The sequence below is a fragment of the Lineus longissimus genome, chromosome 18 (genome assembly GCF_910592395.1).
Source record: "Lineus longissimus chromosome 18, tnLinLong1.2, whole genome shotgun sequence".
Lineage (NCBI taxonomy): Eukaryota > Metazoa > Nemertea > Pilidiophora > Heteronemertea > Lineidae > Lineus > Lineus longissimus.
In genome coordinates, this window is record NC_088325.1 from 4,376,984 (window position 1) to 4,393,959 (window position 16,976).

A 16,976-nucleotide genomic window follows, 5' to 3' on the forward strand; every position below is an offset into this window, starting at 1 on the left:
ACAGAGGTCAAATAGCATACAGTGGCCGTTTGAGTGTAACTATGGCACGTTTCTGAAAAAGCAAATGAACGCCCTCCACGAGTATTGCTTGATGTGGGGCCTATCTGTCAATCTGAGTTAAACGAAGGCAGTAGTTTTTAGATAGAATAATGGTCGAGTTGGCACCAACGATGTGTTCTATTTCAATAATGGCCGAGTAGAGAATGTTGACGAATTCGATTATCTGGGAGTCCGTTTTAAACACAACTTGAACTTCAATGTCGCAGTTAATCGTATGGTAGAACGTGGCCGGTGTAGTTATCATCAGCTTCTTGAAAGGTTGAGTAAATTCAACTCTAACATTCGTGATACTTGCTTATGGTTCGACACCATAAGTTATGGGTGCGAAGTCTGGGGCAGCAGTGAATGCAGCCACCAAGAGACTTCCCACATGAAATGTTGTAAGCGTTTACCTGGTGTTCCAAAAATCGTGTAACAACAGTGTTTGCTATGATGAAATAGGTAGGTACCAAATTTGGGTAAGGTGTCATCTGGCAATATTAGCATAGTGGCAAAAGTTGGAATCTACTGATCACCAACTGTTAAGGTCATTGTTTATGTCATTACGTGCTTTTGCTGATTTAGGTAAAATCAATTCGTGCATTAATACAAAGTCTATCCTTAACAGGTTAGTTGCGTCCAACTTTTGGCTGGCAAATAACGCCGGTGATAAGAATTGTGTATTAAAGTCCCTAGAAATAAGGATCAATGACTGTTTCATATAGGAATGGCGTAGCACTTTACTTAATTCTCGTAAGCTACAATTGTACAAAGACGTAGTGTCATCTATTTTTGGCCTTCAGAAATGTCTTGACTGTACTGGGTAGAAGCGTTTTAAACATATAACAAGATTCAGACCTTCTTCCCACTCCCTCATGATTGAGATCGGTGGACAACGAGGCATTCCGAGAGAAGTCCGTTTATGCGAATTTTGCACCGATACGATCGAAGACGATCATCACTTCTTCTTACAATGTCCAAAATACGCTGTACTGCGGCAACGCTTTACCAAACCCTTTTATGCAGCACATCCAAATATGTACAAATTATCCTGCCTTTTAAATTGCTCAAGCAAAAGTCAAACCTCTAATCTTGTCAAATATTTACGGGAGGTAGAACTTATCCGTGTTGTGTATGGGGCACTAATTAAATGGGGGCACTAATTAATGCACTAATTAATGTGGATTGTTGGTTGGAGTAGTGAAGGGGAGATCGTATAAACGCAAGAGTAGCTCTCCACCATATATGCTTTAAGTGGGCGTTTGTCTTACGCTTGCGAGGTGGTAAGACTGCGCCGGCAAGAGGGAGAGTGATCCAGGGAATAAATCTTATGCTTGTGAAATGGTAAGAATCGTTCCAGTAATGGGAACAGTGATCTGGGAAATAACTCTTACGCTTGTAAAATGGTAAGATGATTGATCAAGGAATCACACAAGGTCCTGAGACAAGCAAATGTAAAGACAGCAACACTTTTAATTGGCACCTGTGATAGATTAGTTATCAATTTCCGCTCACAAACCTAGGGAGAACACTTCATAGCCAGAATTAATGATAATCAAGAAGGTGGTTAATTAAGTTTGTACCGGGTCAATAATAATAATTACATCATGGTGAAAGGTATGAAATTGGTTAACGTACGTGTCCTGTGCTTGGTTGAAACCGAGTAAGCGTTTGAAAATATCCGAAATATGAGAAATACGGGAAATCGGAGACTAGTGACCACGTGTCTCTGATCCATGATCTATCTGCCTGTCGTGTTCTGTTCTGTTCTGAGCCTGTTCTGAGTCTGTTCCGAGTTTTTTTAATTTAGCAACTTGTTGCTCTTTACATACCGTGTGAGTTCAGAAATTTACCTGTTTTTGAGGAATTATTTATTTCGTAATGTTAGTCAGTTTACACATCAAATTGTTACCTATTTCTGGTTTAAATTGGCTTTTCTGAAGTGATCTCCCCTGGATTGCGTCCAAATGTATGACTCAGTGTGTTTCGAAATAATTGGTATATACAGATTCATGATATTTCTCAACAAAACAAAAATCTTACTTAAAGGCAATTCATGATAAATTTATACAATAATATTGGATACAAAATAATACTAATCATTACTATTTTACATCTTATTTACAAACAAATATACAATGATTATCAAAGTTTCTCATATCCACCATACATCAACAGTTGCTGATGTCGTAACTTTACCTGGCTATTGCTCAATTTCATCTTGGCCGCTTTACACATGCAAAGTTTTCCAATGTAACATGGAGAAACATTGAGAAACATGAAACATCGAGAAACCTTACCTTGGACGTTTACACAGTGAAACACTATGAAACAAAAGTTCACTCATATGCATTTGACTTGTCACTTTTAGCCATTTTGGATATGGAGTAAAAATCACATGACTTTTTATCACAGTCTGATTCTCTTAGTTTCTATGTGTTTCTCCTAAAAAGTTGCATGTGTAAACCGGCCTTAAGCGATTTGTCATACAGGTATTCCTTTCTTGGTATACGTATCCTTTAGCATGATGAAATATATTAACTATTTATAATCACTACAAACTCTTGTACGTTTATGTGAATAAAGTCGTTATCATTATTATTATTATTATTATAAAAGCCGGTCCCTGGAGCACTGTCCGTTATTTTGGTTGAATTTGAATGCAATTTGGGGACATTTTTTGGAGGTTTTCATGGTCTTGTCTGCCGGATCACTTCACTTAGGATATATGATAAAGGTCCAGACTCACTTGCTTCCCCAAGGCTGTGGCTATGCAGCTACTGGCCTGGTTTGCCTCAACCTGCGCTTCAAAAGATTTAAAGATCCAGACTGCATTAACTGTTGGCCCCAAGGTTGTGACCATGCAACAACTGGACTGGTTTTTCACAACCTGCACTTCAAAGGAATTATTACAAAGGTCCAGACTGCATTTACTAGTTGTTCTAGGTTGTGTACGTCTATTTGAGTGTATGTCTATTTGAGATACGACACAATATGTTTATTTCAGGTACGTCTCCATTAAAACGAGCGCCACCAAACGTCTATTCGAGTCATAACACAACATCAAATGTCTATTTGAGACAACCTCTATTTATGCGAAAGTAACCGCCCATAACCATGGGCCACTTGTCAACTTCGCTGTGATGCAATCGATGCAATCGATCAAAATGCAATAGCACTCTTTAATCTGCCGTGAATAATGTTTACAGCTACAAACTGACTACCTTCATTGAAAATCAGTGCGATGATTTACAGCCAAAACCGCTGCAACAATAACATTAGTTGCTTTTATTTAGAGGAAAATAACCCGATTAAAACATATATTTTTGGTACTTCCGGTAAGAGGCTTCCAAGAATTCTAATTTGCGTATTCCTCATGGACCTGCACGTTTTACACCTTTTCCTGATATAGTTCTATTTCGTAGGTGGTATTTTTGTTGGGAAATATCCGTGGAATACAAATTTAGTCGACCAGTACCCCATCTCAGAGTCACTAAATATAATATTCTACTTTGTTGCAGTTGATGTTCAGCATATTGTAAGTTTAGTACAACATTCATTCAGCTGTTCGGCGGGTCATGGCTCAATAATATTGTATATCACACCTCAAATCAAATCCGTGAATTTCATTTGCTCTAACCTGTGATGTGGTGGGCATAGTTTGGACATGTACAGTAGTTCCTTGCATAGCTCACCGTCTGACCCAGGCCCGATTTAAAAAGTCCAGTGAAGTTGTCAATGTTTACCCTAACAATAGCGATGATATCCATTTTACTCCAACAATAAAAATTGTTGACCCGACCTCTTAACCGACCTGCGCGTTACGGGATACTCAGTTATGTCAGTACTGGAGGTTTCCTGGCGTTTACGAGCAATGTTGAAACACGTTGCATGTGTTGTCAAAGCCTATTTAGTCAGTATAGTGGACTATAATCACTGACTATCCAAGTCCGCCTAAAATCCTGCAGCACTCACAAACGCAAAATCAAAGCTGCCCTTAGAAATGGCTAGTGAGTTGCAACAGTCGAATGCTTACGACGGATGAAATGTTGCTGCGTAAATGAAAGGAAGGCAGATGCATTATTTCAATGACAACTTGCCATTCTTTTCACCGGGATATGGTTATATTTTATCTGATGAAGCAAAAAACATTTCCGTTTGTTCTTGATATTCTGGCAGACGGCCTTTTCCATCTCCATCTCCAACTTCAAAAGCAGTGCGCACAGCATCAGCACTGATCCTCTCTCAGTCAAGGATAATTTCATCCGGACAAACACATTTCCCGCCAGACAATTGCCCCCAGTAAAATAACCCCCTGTACAATTGCCCCCCCCCCCTTCAGTCAAATTGCTACCAGTGAAAATGCCCCTTTGGAGCTGAACTCTTTCTTTACAAAGCTCCTCCGTTTGCGATACCAAGACTCCCTCCATCCAGCTAAGTCCTATGCTAATCCAGCTAAAGAGAAGCTTTTAACGCGTCGTAATGAACTCCATTTTTCAAAATTGTCTATTGGATCTTGAAACAATGTATGCCTTGAATCAGTGGGAAAACTGACCTTTCACCACCATGATACTTCGCCGTATCTTAATTGGAAAAAGTCCAACCAAGATTTGGATTCATAACTTAACAATAGCGATTAAGATATTAAGAGATTGAGAGATTCACCCCAGGCCTATGACCTGAACTAAGTCCAGAAGTTTGTCACTTGTTCCATCTGTCAAAATGACTCGTTGGAAAATTCTTGTCTTTGGCATCTTGGTCTGAGCCACTGTTGCTGGCCCCCGCGCTTGGCTATGGTAACTGATGAGGATACTAATCGAAACCTTTCGGGACTTGTTAGCGAATGAGGATGATATCAGGAATTCGTGGCCTTACATGTACATGAACAACGGCTCAGGAACAGCGAATACTGAGCACAAGAGCGATAATTTCATATTCACCAATACTTCACTTGAAACAAGTTATCAAAATTCTGATCGGACAAACGTTTCACACAAGTCTCAGTCAATTATCGGTATTATTGAGTCATAATTATCCTGCTACTATTGTGCGGGAATAGTTAGACCAATTACGATCAAATTATGTCTGTAATCCCAGTCGAAGGGTGATTAATGCCCCGTCTAGAACCCGCTATTGTTTGAGTAAAAATTGACAACTACGAGGGACATCGAAAAATTTCAAATCAGGTCTGGGTCAGACGGCGAGCTATGCGAGGAACTGCTATGACAATGCATCAGACAGTGGCAATCTTATTTCTCTATTCGATTTGTGCCGGTAAATGACAAGTATCTATCACACATATTCGAATGGTTCTGGGAATTAACAGAGCTTCACTACAGCCTTATGTGTAAGATAAAACAATGACATTTCGATGTACACTTGAAAAAAGGTATCAGGTTATCATATTATAGTAAATACCGGTTTGAAGTAATTAACTGGATTTGAGAGAATGACTACAAAACTTTATGTACATTTTGTATGCGTTTTCCTGCTCATTTGAACCTTGATTTCTGTGTTTTGTTCATGGCCGTTTCTTCATTCATTACTTTGACATGCCGGTAATTGAGACTGCCAATGAAGCTTGGCCTGAATTTCAATTTCATGACTATAAGTCTGATATTGACATCGTTGAACAGAACGAGTGTGGGTCAACGGCCACAACGCTGCCCACGTTGCGGACGTAAATGAGAGCATCGAGTGGAAAACCTGAGGCCCAAGATCGATGCAAAATGATTTAGGGCGCAAATTAATTTGCTATTCTGCGAGTTTCCAGAGGGAATTTCTCTGAATATACCTGGTATACTTTTGAAAAAGTAAGTATTTTCAATTCTTGATTGAGTTCAAGAAAAACGATTGTTTTTCCTTCCCATGCCCACAAAGCAGTTTTCCCTGAAAATTTTAAAATATTGACTTCACCGATCGAAACCATACCAAAAACGGCCTACTAAAAATATATCCATATGATATAAAAAAATGGTTTGCCTTCGTGTCGGGCCATAGAACGAATGTCACGCCTCAGTGTGCTTTCCATACGCATGGTCAACCCCTCCCCCTCCCTGTGTATGTACATGTAATACTTTTAAACGACCCATTAGCGACCATACCCATAAAACCAGCGAAGCTACCAGGCCGTCAGGTCTTTTTCAAATGGACTATTGTCAGTTTAACCTCGACCAGACCTTTTTTCATCGCTGCGTGACCACATACGTATTACCCTAGCCCAAATTAGCGCTGACTATTGAGATACCGATACACTATTATTCCAGACATGGCTGTACATGTCTGAGGTCCAGATATTCTCCATGCTGAACTGGCTCTACTCGACCTAAATTGGCATATGTTGACACTTGGCTGTGAGCCATATCGTCATTTGAGTGACTTTGGGGCCGCTTATTGTCCCCATCGGATTGGCTTGAACTGCTTTCAGTTGTGCTCTGGCCAGGTTGTCCCTGAATGGGGAATGATAAGTTGCTGTCATTGTCTTCAGACTCCTGTCTCTCCTGACCGATTATCTTCTTGCTTAAAACATCCTGCCCGAACTGCTCATATGGGGTTGCGTGTTCCGTGTGATGATCCTGAGGTTCGGGAGCAGGGTTTCCGCCAGAATCATTTTGCAGCCTTCTCGAAGGACTATCCACGTAGTCGTAGGCGTCTACGTCTACTTCATCATCTGAACTCGTGGGCTCGTTCCCAAGGGCTGCGCGTACTGGATTGTGATGCCCTATAGCCATTGGCAGTGCAGCATTCTGGTCGGACGGGCGTTTAGGGTGAAATGCATCATTTTCGTATTCAATCCCAGTGTTCACGTTGGCATGTACAGAGCTATTTCCGGCTGTTTTAAATTCAATCCTCGTATCGTCGTAATCTGCGGTGTCATTTGTAGATAACTGATTCCCCCTGATTCTTGTATCATCTTTATCTGCGGTGCCATTCATAGGTCGAAGACTCTGCGTCGTCCCCCATCGCGCCAGTGCACGCTTCCTGCGGAAGTAAAAACAGCCTTAATTAACGCGACCAATAAACGTGGAAGTACGAGTAACATGATACACCGCGACTGCATTCACTTTGAATATACAGAATTGTAGCGTTTAGTTTTCCTTGATATTTTGTCACTTTCACGCGACTTGCGTGTTCCCGTCGCATATCTTGGGCTCAGGAAGTGGTACTTGCCCTTGCCTTCCACTATTAGAGATGTCCCCCGTCGTAGATGTGGCGCTTAACTTACATGAGGTCGCTTCGTGTATTGATATCCTGCGGTGTTTTGATTGTATATCTTATGTGATCATCGAGAAACTAGTGTTTGTGACTATGTTTCAGACTGTACAGTATCTTACCACAAAACAAATACAGCAATGGTGCCTGCTACAGGTACAATGACTCCTCCTACTACCACACCGCCAACGAGAGGAAAAACTGTTAAAAAACAATAACCGCATTTTGATTAAATCTCCATCAGACTTCGCATTTTTAGTGAGGAGAGCTTACATTAAAGATGAATACATTTGCAATCGACTTGGTTTCGCAGTAGCCTTCGTCATCTTGATCCGAGCTACTGGGGTCAGACTGATACCAGGTATGTTACACTTTATACATGCTATGTGTTAATAATATATGATCTCGGAAAGCTTTGCTGTGCAACACCATAGCCAGGAATGTGACGAAGACAAACGATTAAATGAGCTTGTGATAAAAATGCAGGTAACCAGTTTCTGAACTCAGACCAGTTGGGGTCAACTGTCTGGTTGGCCAAAAACTGCATCGATATACTGTCTCAGTCACTGCGAATCAAAGTGGTCTGTTTGTTGTACTTTCGCTACCACCAGCTACATTAAGTTCCGAGTGCATTATCAACTTCGTCGCTGGTGATTGCCAAATTATCAAAACTGACATGGCCAAATTGTTATCAAACAGAAAAGGCCAAATGGCAACTTAATCCGAAGGTTCTATATTCTGTCGAGCTTCTACATGTATGATATAATAAATAGTACAAATAAAAACAGTAATTCTAGCTATACGAGGGATTTAACACATGACCCCGTGGCTTTAAGCCTTTTCAGCTCTACAGTTTTTTCGAAGAATATCGATGCAGTTACATACCTGAAACTTTAGCCAAACTCGACTCACCTGATGTGTTTGTTTCAAGATTAACAGCTTGCGAGTTCTTTTTGTCATTGACTCCATTCTTGAAAACCGTGCTCCTGTATATAACATCTCCACCATCTTCAACCACCACAAAATAATAATATGACTTGTCGGCATCAACGAAAAAGGCTGCAATGTTATTATTTGGGTTAGGCGCGGTGTAATTCCTGCAGTCTTCAGTACCTTCCTGGCAGTACACGATCTTAAGTGCCGTATATTTACCAGTCACTTGTTTCCAGCGCACCGTTACCATGTTGTCTATCCGGTTCACATCCATGAGGGTCGTTCGGGGTTTCTCTGCAGAAGAACAATTAGTTCCCGAAAAAAACATTTTGCAGTGGCTCAGTCTGTTCAGAGGTCGGTGTAATATTTTAATGTGGTTGTTCCCCATATTTCTTCGTTTCCAATAATACAGTATACAGCTAAAGAAATCAAGACTTGCAATAGGGAAATACACAAGAAACAATATGTAATGCGAAAACACGGAAACAACCAAAGAAGTCACACCAGTTCAAAGCCTTAATGCGCTACTAAGAGTAATGATTCATAGAAACCGCTGATATACATTTAATGGTTTTCGCAAGAGGTGATTAACTGGAGCTCAGTGATGAACTGAATTGCAAATGGGCGTGTCTATTAGGAAAAAAAAACAAACCTGCTGTTTTCCCAGATGTTATGTTGCTGAAGTTACTCGGCTGAGTTCCCACAATAGAATTCTTGATGCGCACCCGAAACATATACCAGACATTCGACTCAAGACCCATAACCTTGTGATACACGGCTTTCTTGAGACCTGGATCAGTTATTCCTCCATGAGGAACCTCCGAGGCAACATCCCAGTTCTCAGAAAACTGCTTGTATTGGACGTAAAATCTCTGCTCCGATTCGCCATTGAATTCTGAGATCCATTCGAGAGTAACTGTAACGGCAGTTGTATTCACTACTTTGAGTTTGCTGGGTGCAGAGGGTGGCCCTTAAATGAAGTTACGGTTGCGACCTCAGTTATGGGATGGTTGTGCCAATTCTGGTGTCTGTACATCGGGCCGTTAACTCGTCTTGAAACAAGACCACTAATGAATATTCATAGGTTGGAGGGTCGAGGCCTATCAATTAAACGAGTGCATGTTTTTAACTCTCAAGTACATATTTGGAGAGGTATTGAAAAAATATTTGCTGTGGCAAGTCTACAGATATAAAGAAATTATTTGATGAAAAAAATAATTTCGAATTTTGCTAATTTGGTAATAGGGGGCGTGTTTTGAGATTTTTCTGCCAGTTGGCTGAAAAGAGTGGAAATATCAATGTCTGTCTAATTTGTCGATTATCAAAAAATTTCCGTGGTCAACTACCAGTTTATTGTTCACCATTTACTTGCCCGACTGTTCGGAATATCATATCAAAATTTCAGATTCACAACCCCACGCAGTATTTGATGCGTCGCGGTCAAACATTGACAATTTAACTGCTAAACGGCTTAAAAAATCAATTGTGGTCTTGTCTATCTTACTGGGGTACTAAGGTGAAGCGCCATGAACAACCGTTCCGAACCAGCAGGATGTGGCGCAATAAGTCCCATTATCAATAACAGAAAACATAGCAATAAGAAAAAAACGAAGGATGTACTTACTAATGACAACGAAATCATGTGCATTGCTTGACTTAGATCCAGCATCATTTTTTGCGACACATACATATTTTCCAGCATGCCCGAGGGTGACGGGTGTAATTAGAAGAGCACCGTATGCATCGGTCTCTGGTAATAGAGGTTCGCCATTCTTAGTCCACGTATAAGTGACTGGTTTCGTCACGTTGACATTTTCGGCATTGCAGGTGAGGTTTGCAGTGTCTCCACCATTGACCGGCGATTGAATTGTGACTGTTGGGCTGAGGGGTGGAACTGAAATAAAGAGAGAGAGAGGGTAGTCAGCAGCTTGAAGGGGTAATAAGCTTAAAGGTTGTGGTTTACCTACGGCAAGCACATTTTAAAAGCGGCGATCCTCTGAACTAATGCTTACTTCACACCATTTACATGCAGTTTTCCCTTCAACACAAATATACCCTTTTCAAAAATGTATTTCAATGACGTATTCGGCTTTCATGGTCGGTCAATTAGAGGCAATTGACCACAAGTTAACGCAAGTGACCACAGAATATCTGAACAGCTTAGGCAGTGGCGGGAATGACGTGAATTACAATAACAAAGTTGTAGCTTGCGATCGCCACGCGATATTATTAGATTTGTGTTACAAGTTTTCTCTTTTATGGATGGATATATTTGAAAAATTATTTTTGTAAATATAGCCATCGGTGCAGTTCAGGTTCCCAACGATCGCTTTCTTAAAATATTTGGAAGGCAATAGGCAATATTTAGAAAATTGTAAACCAAGGCCTTTTAGGGCATTAATTTGTTAAAACCAATAAAGGGAATGTAGTTTTAGAAAAAAACGGATCGTTAGTACCTACACGCACCATGCCTCGATGTGTGAGTCCAAATCTGAAATGGATATGTCGCATCGTGAATTCTGTAGGATTGTTCATAACTCAAATTATGACCTCTTATAAAAAGCTAATTAACTCAATTCTAATTTGTAAAATTGATATATCTTTTTGCAAATGGGAAGGTAAAGGTTGGAACTAAAACATACATTGAAATAAATAGATACCCTTTTTGAGTTATATGTTATTTTTGTTGGAAGCGTACACTTGATGTATCATAGGTGAACCCCAGCCATAAGTAAGCCTACATCTTATTTGTGACTTTCTAAAATCCCGGAGACGCTAACGCAAACGCCTGTCCCCTTGTTCGACATCGTGATCAAGAGCTCGAACAATGGGATAGGCGTTCACGTTGGCGTCTCGGGAGCTTTACTCCCTAATACCGGGTATAGATGGCGGGGTAGAGGTAGATAACATAGCCACAGCGTCTGTCATTTCGGGAATCCCCTGTGGTCATGTTAGTAGGCCTACTAAAAGAGATTAATTTGGTCCTGAATCGTTTGATAAGGCGAATAGAAGATACATTGATCAGATACACCGAAAGGCAAATAGGCGTGGGGCACACACACAGATGAGCATAATGAGGCAAAAGTCATCGTTGATGAAGATCGAGGTGGAATTTGTGTGTGTTAGGTGTAATTATGGTATGCGCCAATTGCACTGGGTAAACAAGGTTTCTGAGTAATCACATATAATATGGTTAAGTAAGCTGAGATCGACATGGGCCCTTCCATTATAGCTCGATGCATTGCCAATGGGAACATGGCAACTGTGACATTCAATCCTTTTCGCGGGTATGACTTTCTAGCATGTTTGACCTATGACCTGTCTATTCGGGCACTACGTGTCAGCATTGTTTCAACATGTCCGAAACCGTTTGTAGCCGACCAAATAATTCTGAAATTTAGCAATTCTCTCAGGGGGTATACAGATAAAGAGGCATTATACTTGAATATAAACATAAATTACCTGTAGGGATTTTTGAAATCATATTTTCGCAGTAGCGACTCCTTCTGCTCGCGATTGGCATTTGTAACACGTATTTCTTCGGTCTTTTTTGCTCCGAGGCAATTATCATTGGCTCATATATTATCTGTGTCCATGAAGTTCTATTATGCCGTCGATTGATTTGTTATTGCATTAAGGTCAATGGTTTTTGAGACGGATTAGTCGCCTTCTTTGCCCATTCAATATGCCATGAATGCCATTAGTCAAAATAATATTTACATCTTATTTGCATGTAAAACGTTATTCGTTTAACAGTCAAATAAGTTTTAGTTTAACATGTGATCAGGGGTAGTGGAAGCGACCATAGGAGCACGAAAAAAACCCCTGGGTGAACGAAGTTGCAGTGTTGAGGAGATCAACAGGAGAAGAACGAATATTGTAGAAGACATGCACACACTTTTTAAACATCATTCAAATTGTCGTCCTATTTGCTGTTACAAATGAAAGGGAAAATCAACCCAAAACCCCCATACCTCAGTGAAACAGTCCTCCCATTTGAGGGAGAACATATGCAAAGGTGCAGTATGTGTTTTTATCACTTACCTAAAACATCCAACCTCAGTGTAGTTGTGGCCTCTTGTCCATCAGCCTCGCACGCCCATTCCCCGCTGTCCGAAGTTTGAACATTACTTAATTGAAAACTATAAAAGTTATTCCTATCACACCGTGTGTTTGTCAATCTTGATTTGTACTCCTTTGAAAAGACTAAACAATTGTAAGATAGAACTACTGCTCCTTGGCTGCCGTGTTTGTCTTTCCACCACCATAAACTTTTGGCGGTTCCACCCGTAATATTACAACTTAGCGTTATCGTTTCGCCGAGGTGTGGACGGGAATTACTAAGTGTATTCCTTATCGTCATCCCGAGAATATCTGAAATCACAAAAGCAACATGATCATTTTTCATTATGTAACATGCCGCGAAGACAACAGTTTAACAACGCCTTAAAAGATAGACAGTTGCTAAACCTTATGACTCAATATATCACTCTTCAAACAACAATTCAATGTGAACTATTTTTGTATTAATTGGACTTTTGAGCAAGCCCCTTTGAACATTGGTCATTTTTAGTAGAAAATGCTATTTACTATGCGTTATTTATAATTCTCACTATCATTATAGAACAATTCAGCAGGAAGAGATAGTATTTGTTCGACAAATGTATGACACGAATTAAGCAGACGTTATGAGTGGCCTCACAGCGCGCTGGTAGGTTTAATTGTCATTGAAATTTCCTACTTGAGCAGTGCGACAAAAACAATTTCTGTTTTTAGATATTTTTTATCTTGGAGGTGAATAAAGAAAACGTGTTCATGATATGTACAGTCCTACCAGAAAGTAAATGTCCAAAGGTTTTTTAAATATCACAGAGATAGAATAAGATAATTGAATGCGGTTTTTAGCAGACAATGATATGTTAAGTTGCTAATGTATCTGTTGTGTTTTGGCCCAGTGAATCCTGTCTCTTCATTATATAATAGGCATGTCTAAAAATACCCCAAAACTATTTTATTTTGTTTCTTTTTTACAATGTATCGGTGAACTATGATGAAAAAAAGTTGTTTTCTCTTTCATGAGAAAATTCCTGCTAAATTCTTCATTTTGAAGAATAATTATAGCTCGCTGCAGGTGATTGTTTATGTCAGACAGCTGGTGGCCTTTTCGAACCCCCCTTATGATCAGCAATGCAGTCAGTCAGGGTATTTATGAATGCAGCCATTTAACACAATTGATGGTTCAAATAAACAAAATTCATAGACTTTTCACGACAAGAATATCACCCTACATCTGTCTGATTGTTGTACAGCAGCATTTGCAAGTGACGTGATCAGACAGATGATTTGCTGCTGCTGATGAGACGTCATCACTCCGTCAGGTAGGTGCCACAGATTAGTAAATCGTTTGAAATGTCAGCCGTAAATAGAATCTAAAATCGTTTGAAATACAATTTGTACTTGGGAGACACCAGCGAGATAAACCGGCACAACAGAAACAAAATCGACGTTCGCAAAATAACTTACTTTGAAACTGGAGAAGAATGAATGCCAAAGGTGGTAGAAGTTTCATCGTGATAGCGGTCGAAGCTCTTTAGTTTTAGATGATCATGAACTCCGAGAAAGGTGTAACGATTTTATACTTATATCTCCCCTCATTTTCCATGGCAGAAATGTCATACGAATATAACTGACAAAGAAGTAATTGTTTAATTACAATTATGTACTTGGAACTCGTGACTCTTAATTGTATAATTATTATCCCATAATTATTCATGACTACTCTTTTGTTAGAACTGTGCAATCTCTATTCCAAGGGATCAATGCGCTCCACTTCCGGGCTCTCATCAACCCCTGGAAATATCTAAAAAAACTTTGGGATAAGTTAATGACAATTGACATACATGTATATATCAATGACGTCACTCGAGATCACATGTCATTTGATTATTAGCATAAGATAATTAAAATTATGATTAACATTTTGCTCCTGGTTATCACGTGAACATCACTCAAAGCTTCCTATCGGTTGAATTCTCTCTTTTGATTTTGGTCATATATTACTATGATTAATTTCCCCAATGAGTCAAATCAACAAATTGCCTTCATATATTACACTAACTACCATAACAAAGACAAATACTTTCCATTGTTGTATGATTATTGTAAATTGATTGCAGCAATAAAAACCTATCATCAGGATAAAATGACAGCCCAGTGGGTTTGTTTATGAAGAGGTACTATTTTTTTAGCAGGAGTCAAAATATAATCTGGAAATTAGCGACGGATATTTTATTCATGTTAGTGTCAGATATTAAGAAAATATTTCACGTCCAGGCATATAGCCTAAGCTAAAATATCTCATGCCTGGACGTGTCATATTTGCTTTATCATACTGAATACCTGTTTTAATTACTGCAACATAATACATACGGTCGAGACGGTACCTGGTCGGCAGGATGCTCCTCTTCCGTCGGCTCCTTTCGACAGTTTATCAAAGTGCCGTCCGATGGCGACGACGCTTTTTTATTGAGCACGACACGATTCGTCTCGTCCGTGCGCCTTTATTGACAATTATTGGTCTTTTTCATTCATAAAATGCCCTCAAGGCACGGACGGCTTTTCTCCACCACCTTTTCGGTGCTTGTAGCATCCTAGTTATTTTCAATCGGCGGATAGACTCGCAAATGTGTGTAGCCATTACATGTACTGCATGACTGTGAGTTTATATAAGCAAACAAATGTTTGAAGCGTTTTTGGCCTGACTAGAAGTTATTGGAGTTTGCCTTCTGTAGTTTCTGTGCATCAGCTACGGACGTGATGACAAGGTACACGATAGTGTCATCGGCGAAAAGAGTCTGACTGTTGGTGATAGGTTTTCTGCGATCTCGTTAATGTACAACAGGAAAAGCAGTGGCCCAAACTCGGATCCTTTGGGTACTCCCGAAGTGACAGTTCCATCGTATGATTTCTCCCCGTCGAGGGCAACCGTTTGGTGTATGTTGTTGAGGAAGGCAGATATCCAGTTGTTGGTCTTGCTCGAAACATCATAGTGGAACAATTTGGCAAGGAGTTTGCGGTGGTTCACCTTGTCGAAGGCATTTGAAACGGCCATGACTAGAAGTTATGTTCGTTGGCTTTGCATCCGTGTGCCTTACATGTATTATAAATTCTAGGAATTGAGTTGTGTCTCGCAGGATTTCCAACTTAGGAAACCGTGTTGGCGGTGGTAGAGGATGTCATGGATTTCGACGTATCTCATGGTGTTGGTCGCAAAGATATGCTCCAACACTTCTCATGAGATGTGCACATGCCTATAGGAAATGGGGCGGTAATTATCTGGTGTTGACGTATTTCCCTTCTGTATCACTTTGACTGATCGCCAGTCTTCGGGGATGGAACCAGTGTTGCATGAATGACGGAATATTATACCCAGGATTCGGGTTAGACTAACTGCAAGGTCTTCGTGACCAAGGAACTGGGCCCGGTTCGGATCCAAGTGGTCTGCGGCCAATCGCGGTCCATGTAGGATTGATAATTGATAGTTTATTAGTGCATTCCACTACGAGCCCAAGATCTCGTATTTTTCTCGTATTTCGATCGTATTTTGTATCAGCATCGTCACCTCTCGTAAATCCACAGGGGTGCCTAATATGTGCATCGAATTCTTCTCGTATTATAAGCCTCGACTTTGAAGTCATGCAGAGCAGATTCTCGAATTCTATCGAAAAGATTAAATCCCTGGTGTTAACCTGATAATCCCCATAGTAAGATATCGAGAATCATCGTAAATTCTCGTAAATTTAATCCTTTATAATCGTGAGTAAATTCGATCGAATCCGATCAGAATACGAGACTCTTCCATGTGGGCTCAGGATTTCAGTTCTACAATAGATTGTAGGTGTCGATTTACTGTGATTTAAGCCTTACCTGTTGAATCCGCAGGCGGCATAATCCGATGGTCGAACAATCTCGTATTTCGATCGCTATTCATGGCTTTTATTCGGAATGGATCGTATATCTCTTCTCGACTTTGAAAGAGCCGTTAGATACATATACCAGACGAATCGTTGATACCACTTACAAAGAACCAAACGTGAGTAGATTATGGACATTGCAAGATTGCCTTGCAATGTTTGCAAGTAATAGAAAATCTGTGTATTGCCAATGGAAATACATGCAAAAATCAACAATATATATAATCTGATCACGAATTGTATTAAATATCTACCTGGGTAGTAGGCGTGGTGCATTTGTGGATGGTCGACACTCTAAATAGTCGTGAACTTTACAGTAATAAGGTCCTATCCTTGTCTGTGAGACAATGGGCTGCGTGGTAATGAAACCCCTCACACACATCATTTTGGCTGAAAGGGTGGATGTCGTCCTAGGTGCCGACAAATGGTACCCAGGTTCCAGATCGACTGGACAATAAGCACCCTGGGTACCATTACACTAGACAAACAGCACCCAGCTTCTTTTTGCTTGGCTTACGGATCTTAGGGACGAGAAGGTTTCTTGCAATCTCGTTTTATCTCGCGCCGTGTACTTGCGGCATTATCAGTGCGCGAAATAAAAAGTACAGATAAACAGAAAAAAACGCGTTTAGGCCTATAGGTCTTTGAAAGCACATTTCGGATGATTTATTCAGAAAAGGTATGTAGCAAGGAGGATACCGCGGTGACGTCACATCACGTGATCACGACCCATATTACTGATCGCTATGGCCAATCAGATTCAGTCTACTGACAGCACCAGCACTGAACGCATCTCCACGTCTCACTGTCTGGTGCGCT

General features: G+C 40.3%; 1 protein-coding gene across 2 annotated transcripts; it reads right to left on the reverse strand.

Moving 5' to 3' along the window:
• Window positions 1–6,138: 6,138 nt before the first annotated feature.
• On the reverse strand, window positions 6,139–13,820 carry LOC135502424 (uncharacterized). Of its 2 annotated transcripts, none has more exons than XM_064795247.1 (7): window positions 13,708–13,820; window positions 12,229–12,558; window positions 9,809–10,078; window positions 8,837–9,100; window positions 8,164–8,478; window positions 7,374–7,452; window positions 6,139–7,020 (listed from the first exon to the last, which is right to left on the reverse strand). In XM_064795247.1, exons 1-7 carry the CDS (start codon window positions 13,751–13,753, stop codon window positions 6,297–6,299), a joined length of 2,028 nt encoding a protein of 675 aa, XP_064651317.1. In that variant the 5' UTR covers window positions 13,754–13,820; the 3' UTR covers window positions 6,139–6,296. The 2 variants fall into 2 exon arrangements, with proteins under 2 accessions (XP_064651317.1, XP_064651316.1); XM_064795246.1 differs by having other exon boundaries at window positions 8,837–9,154.
• Window positions 13,821–16,976: the final 3,156 nt, after the last annotated feature.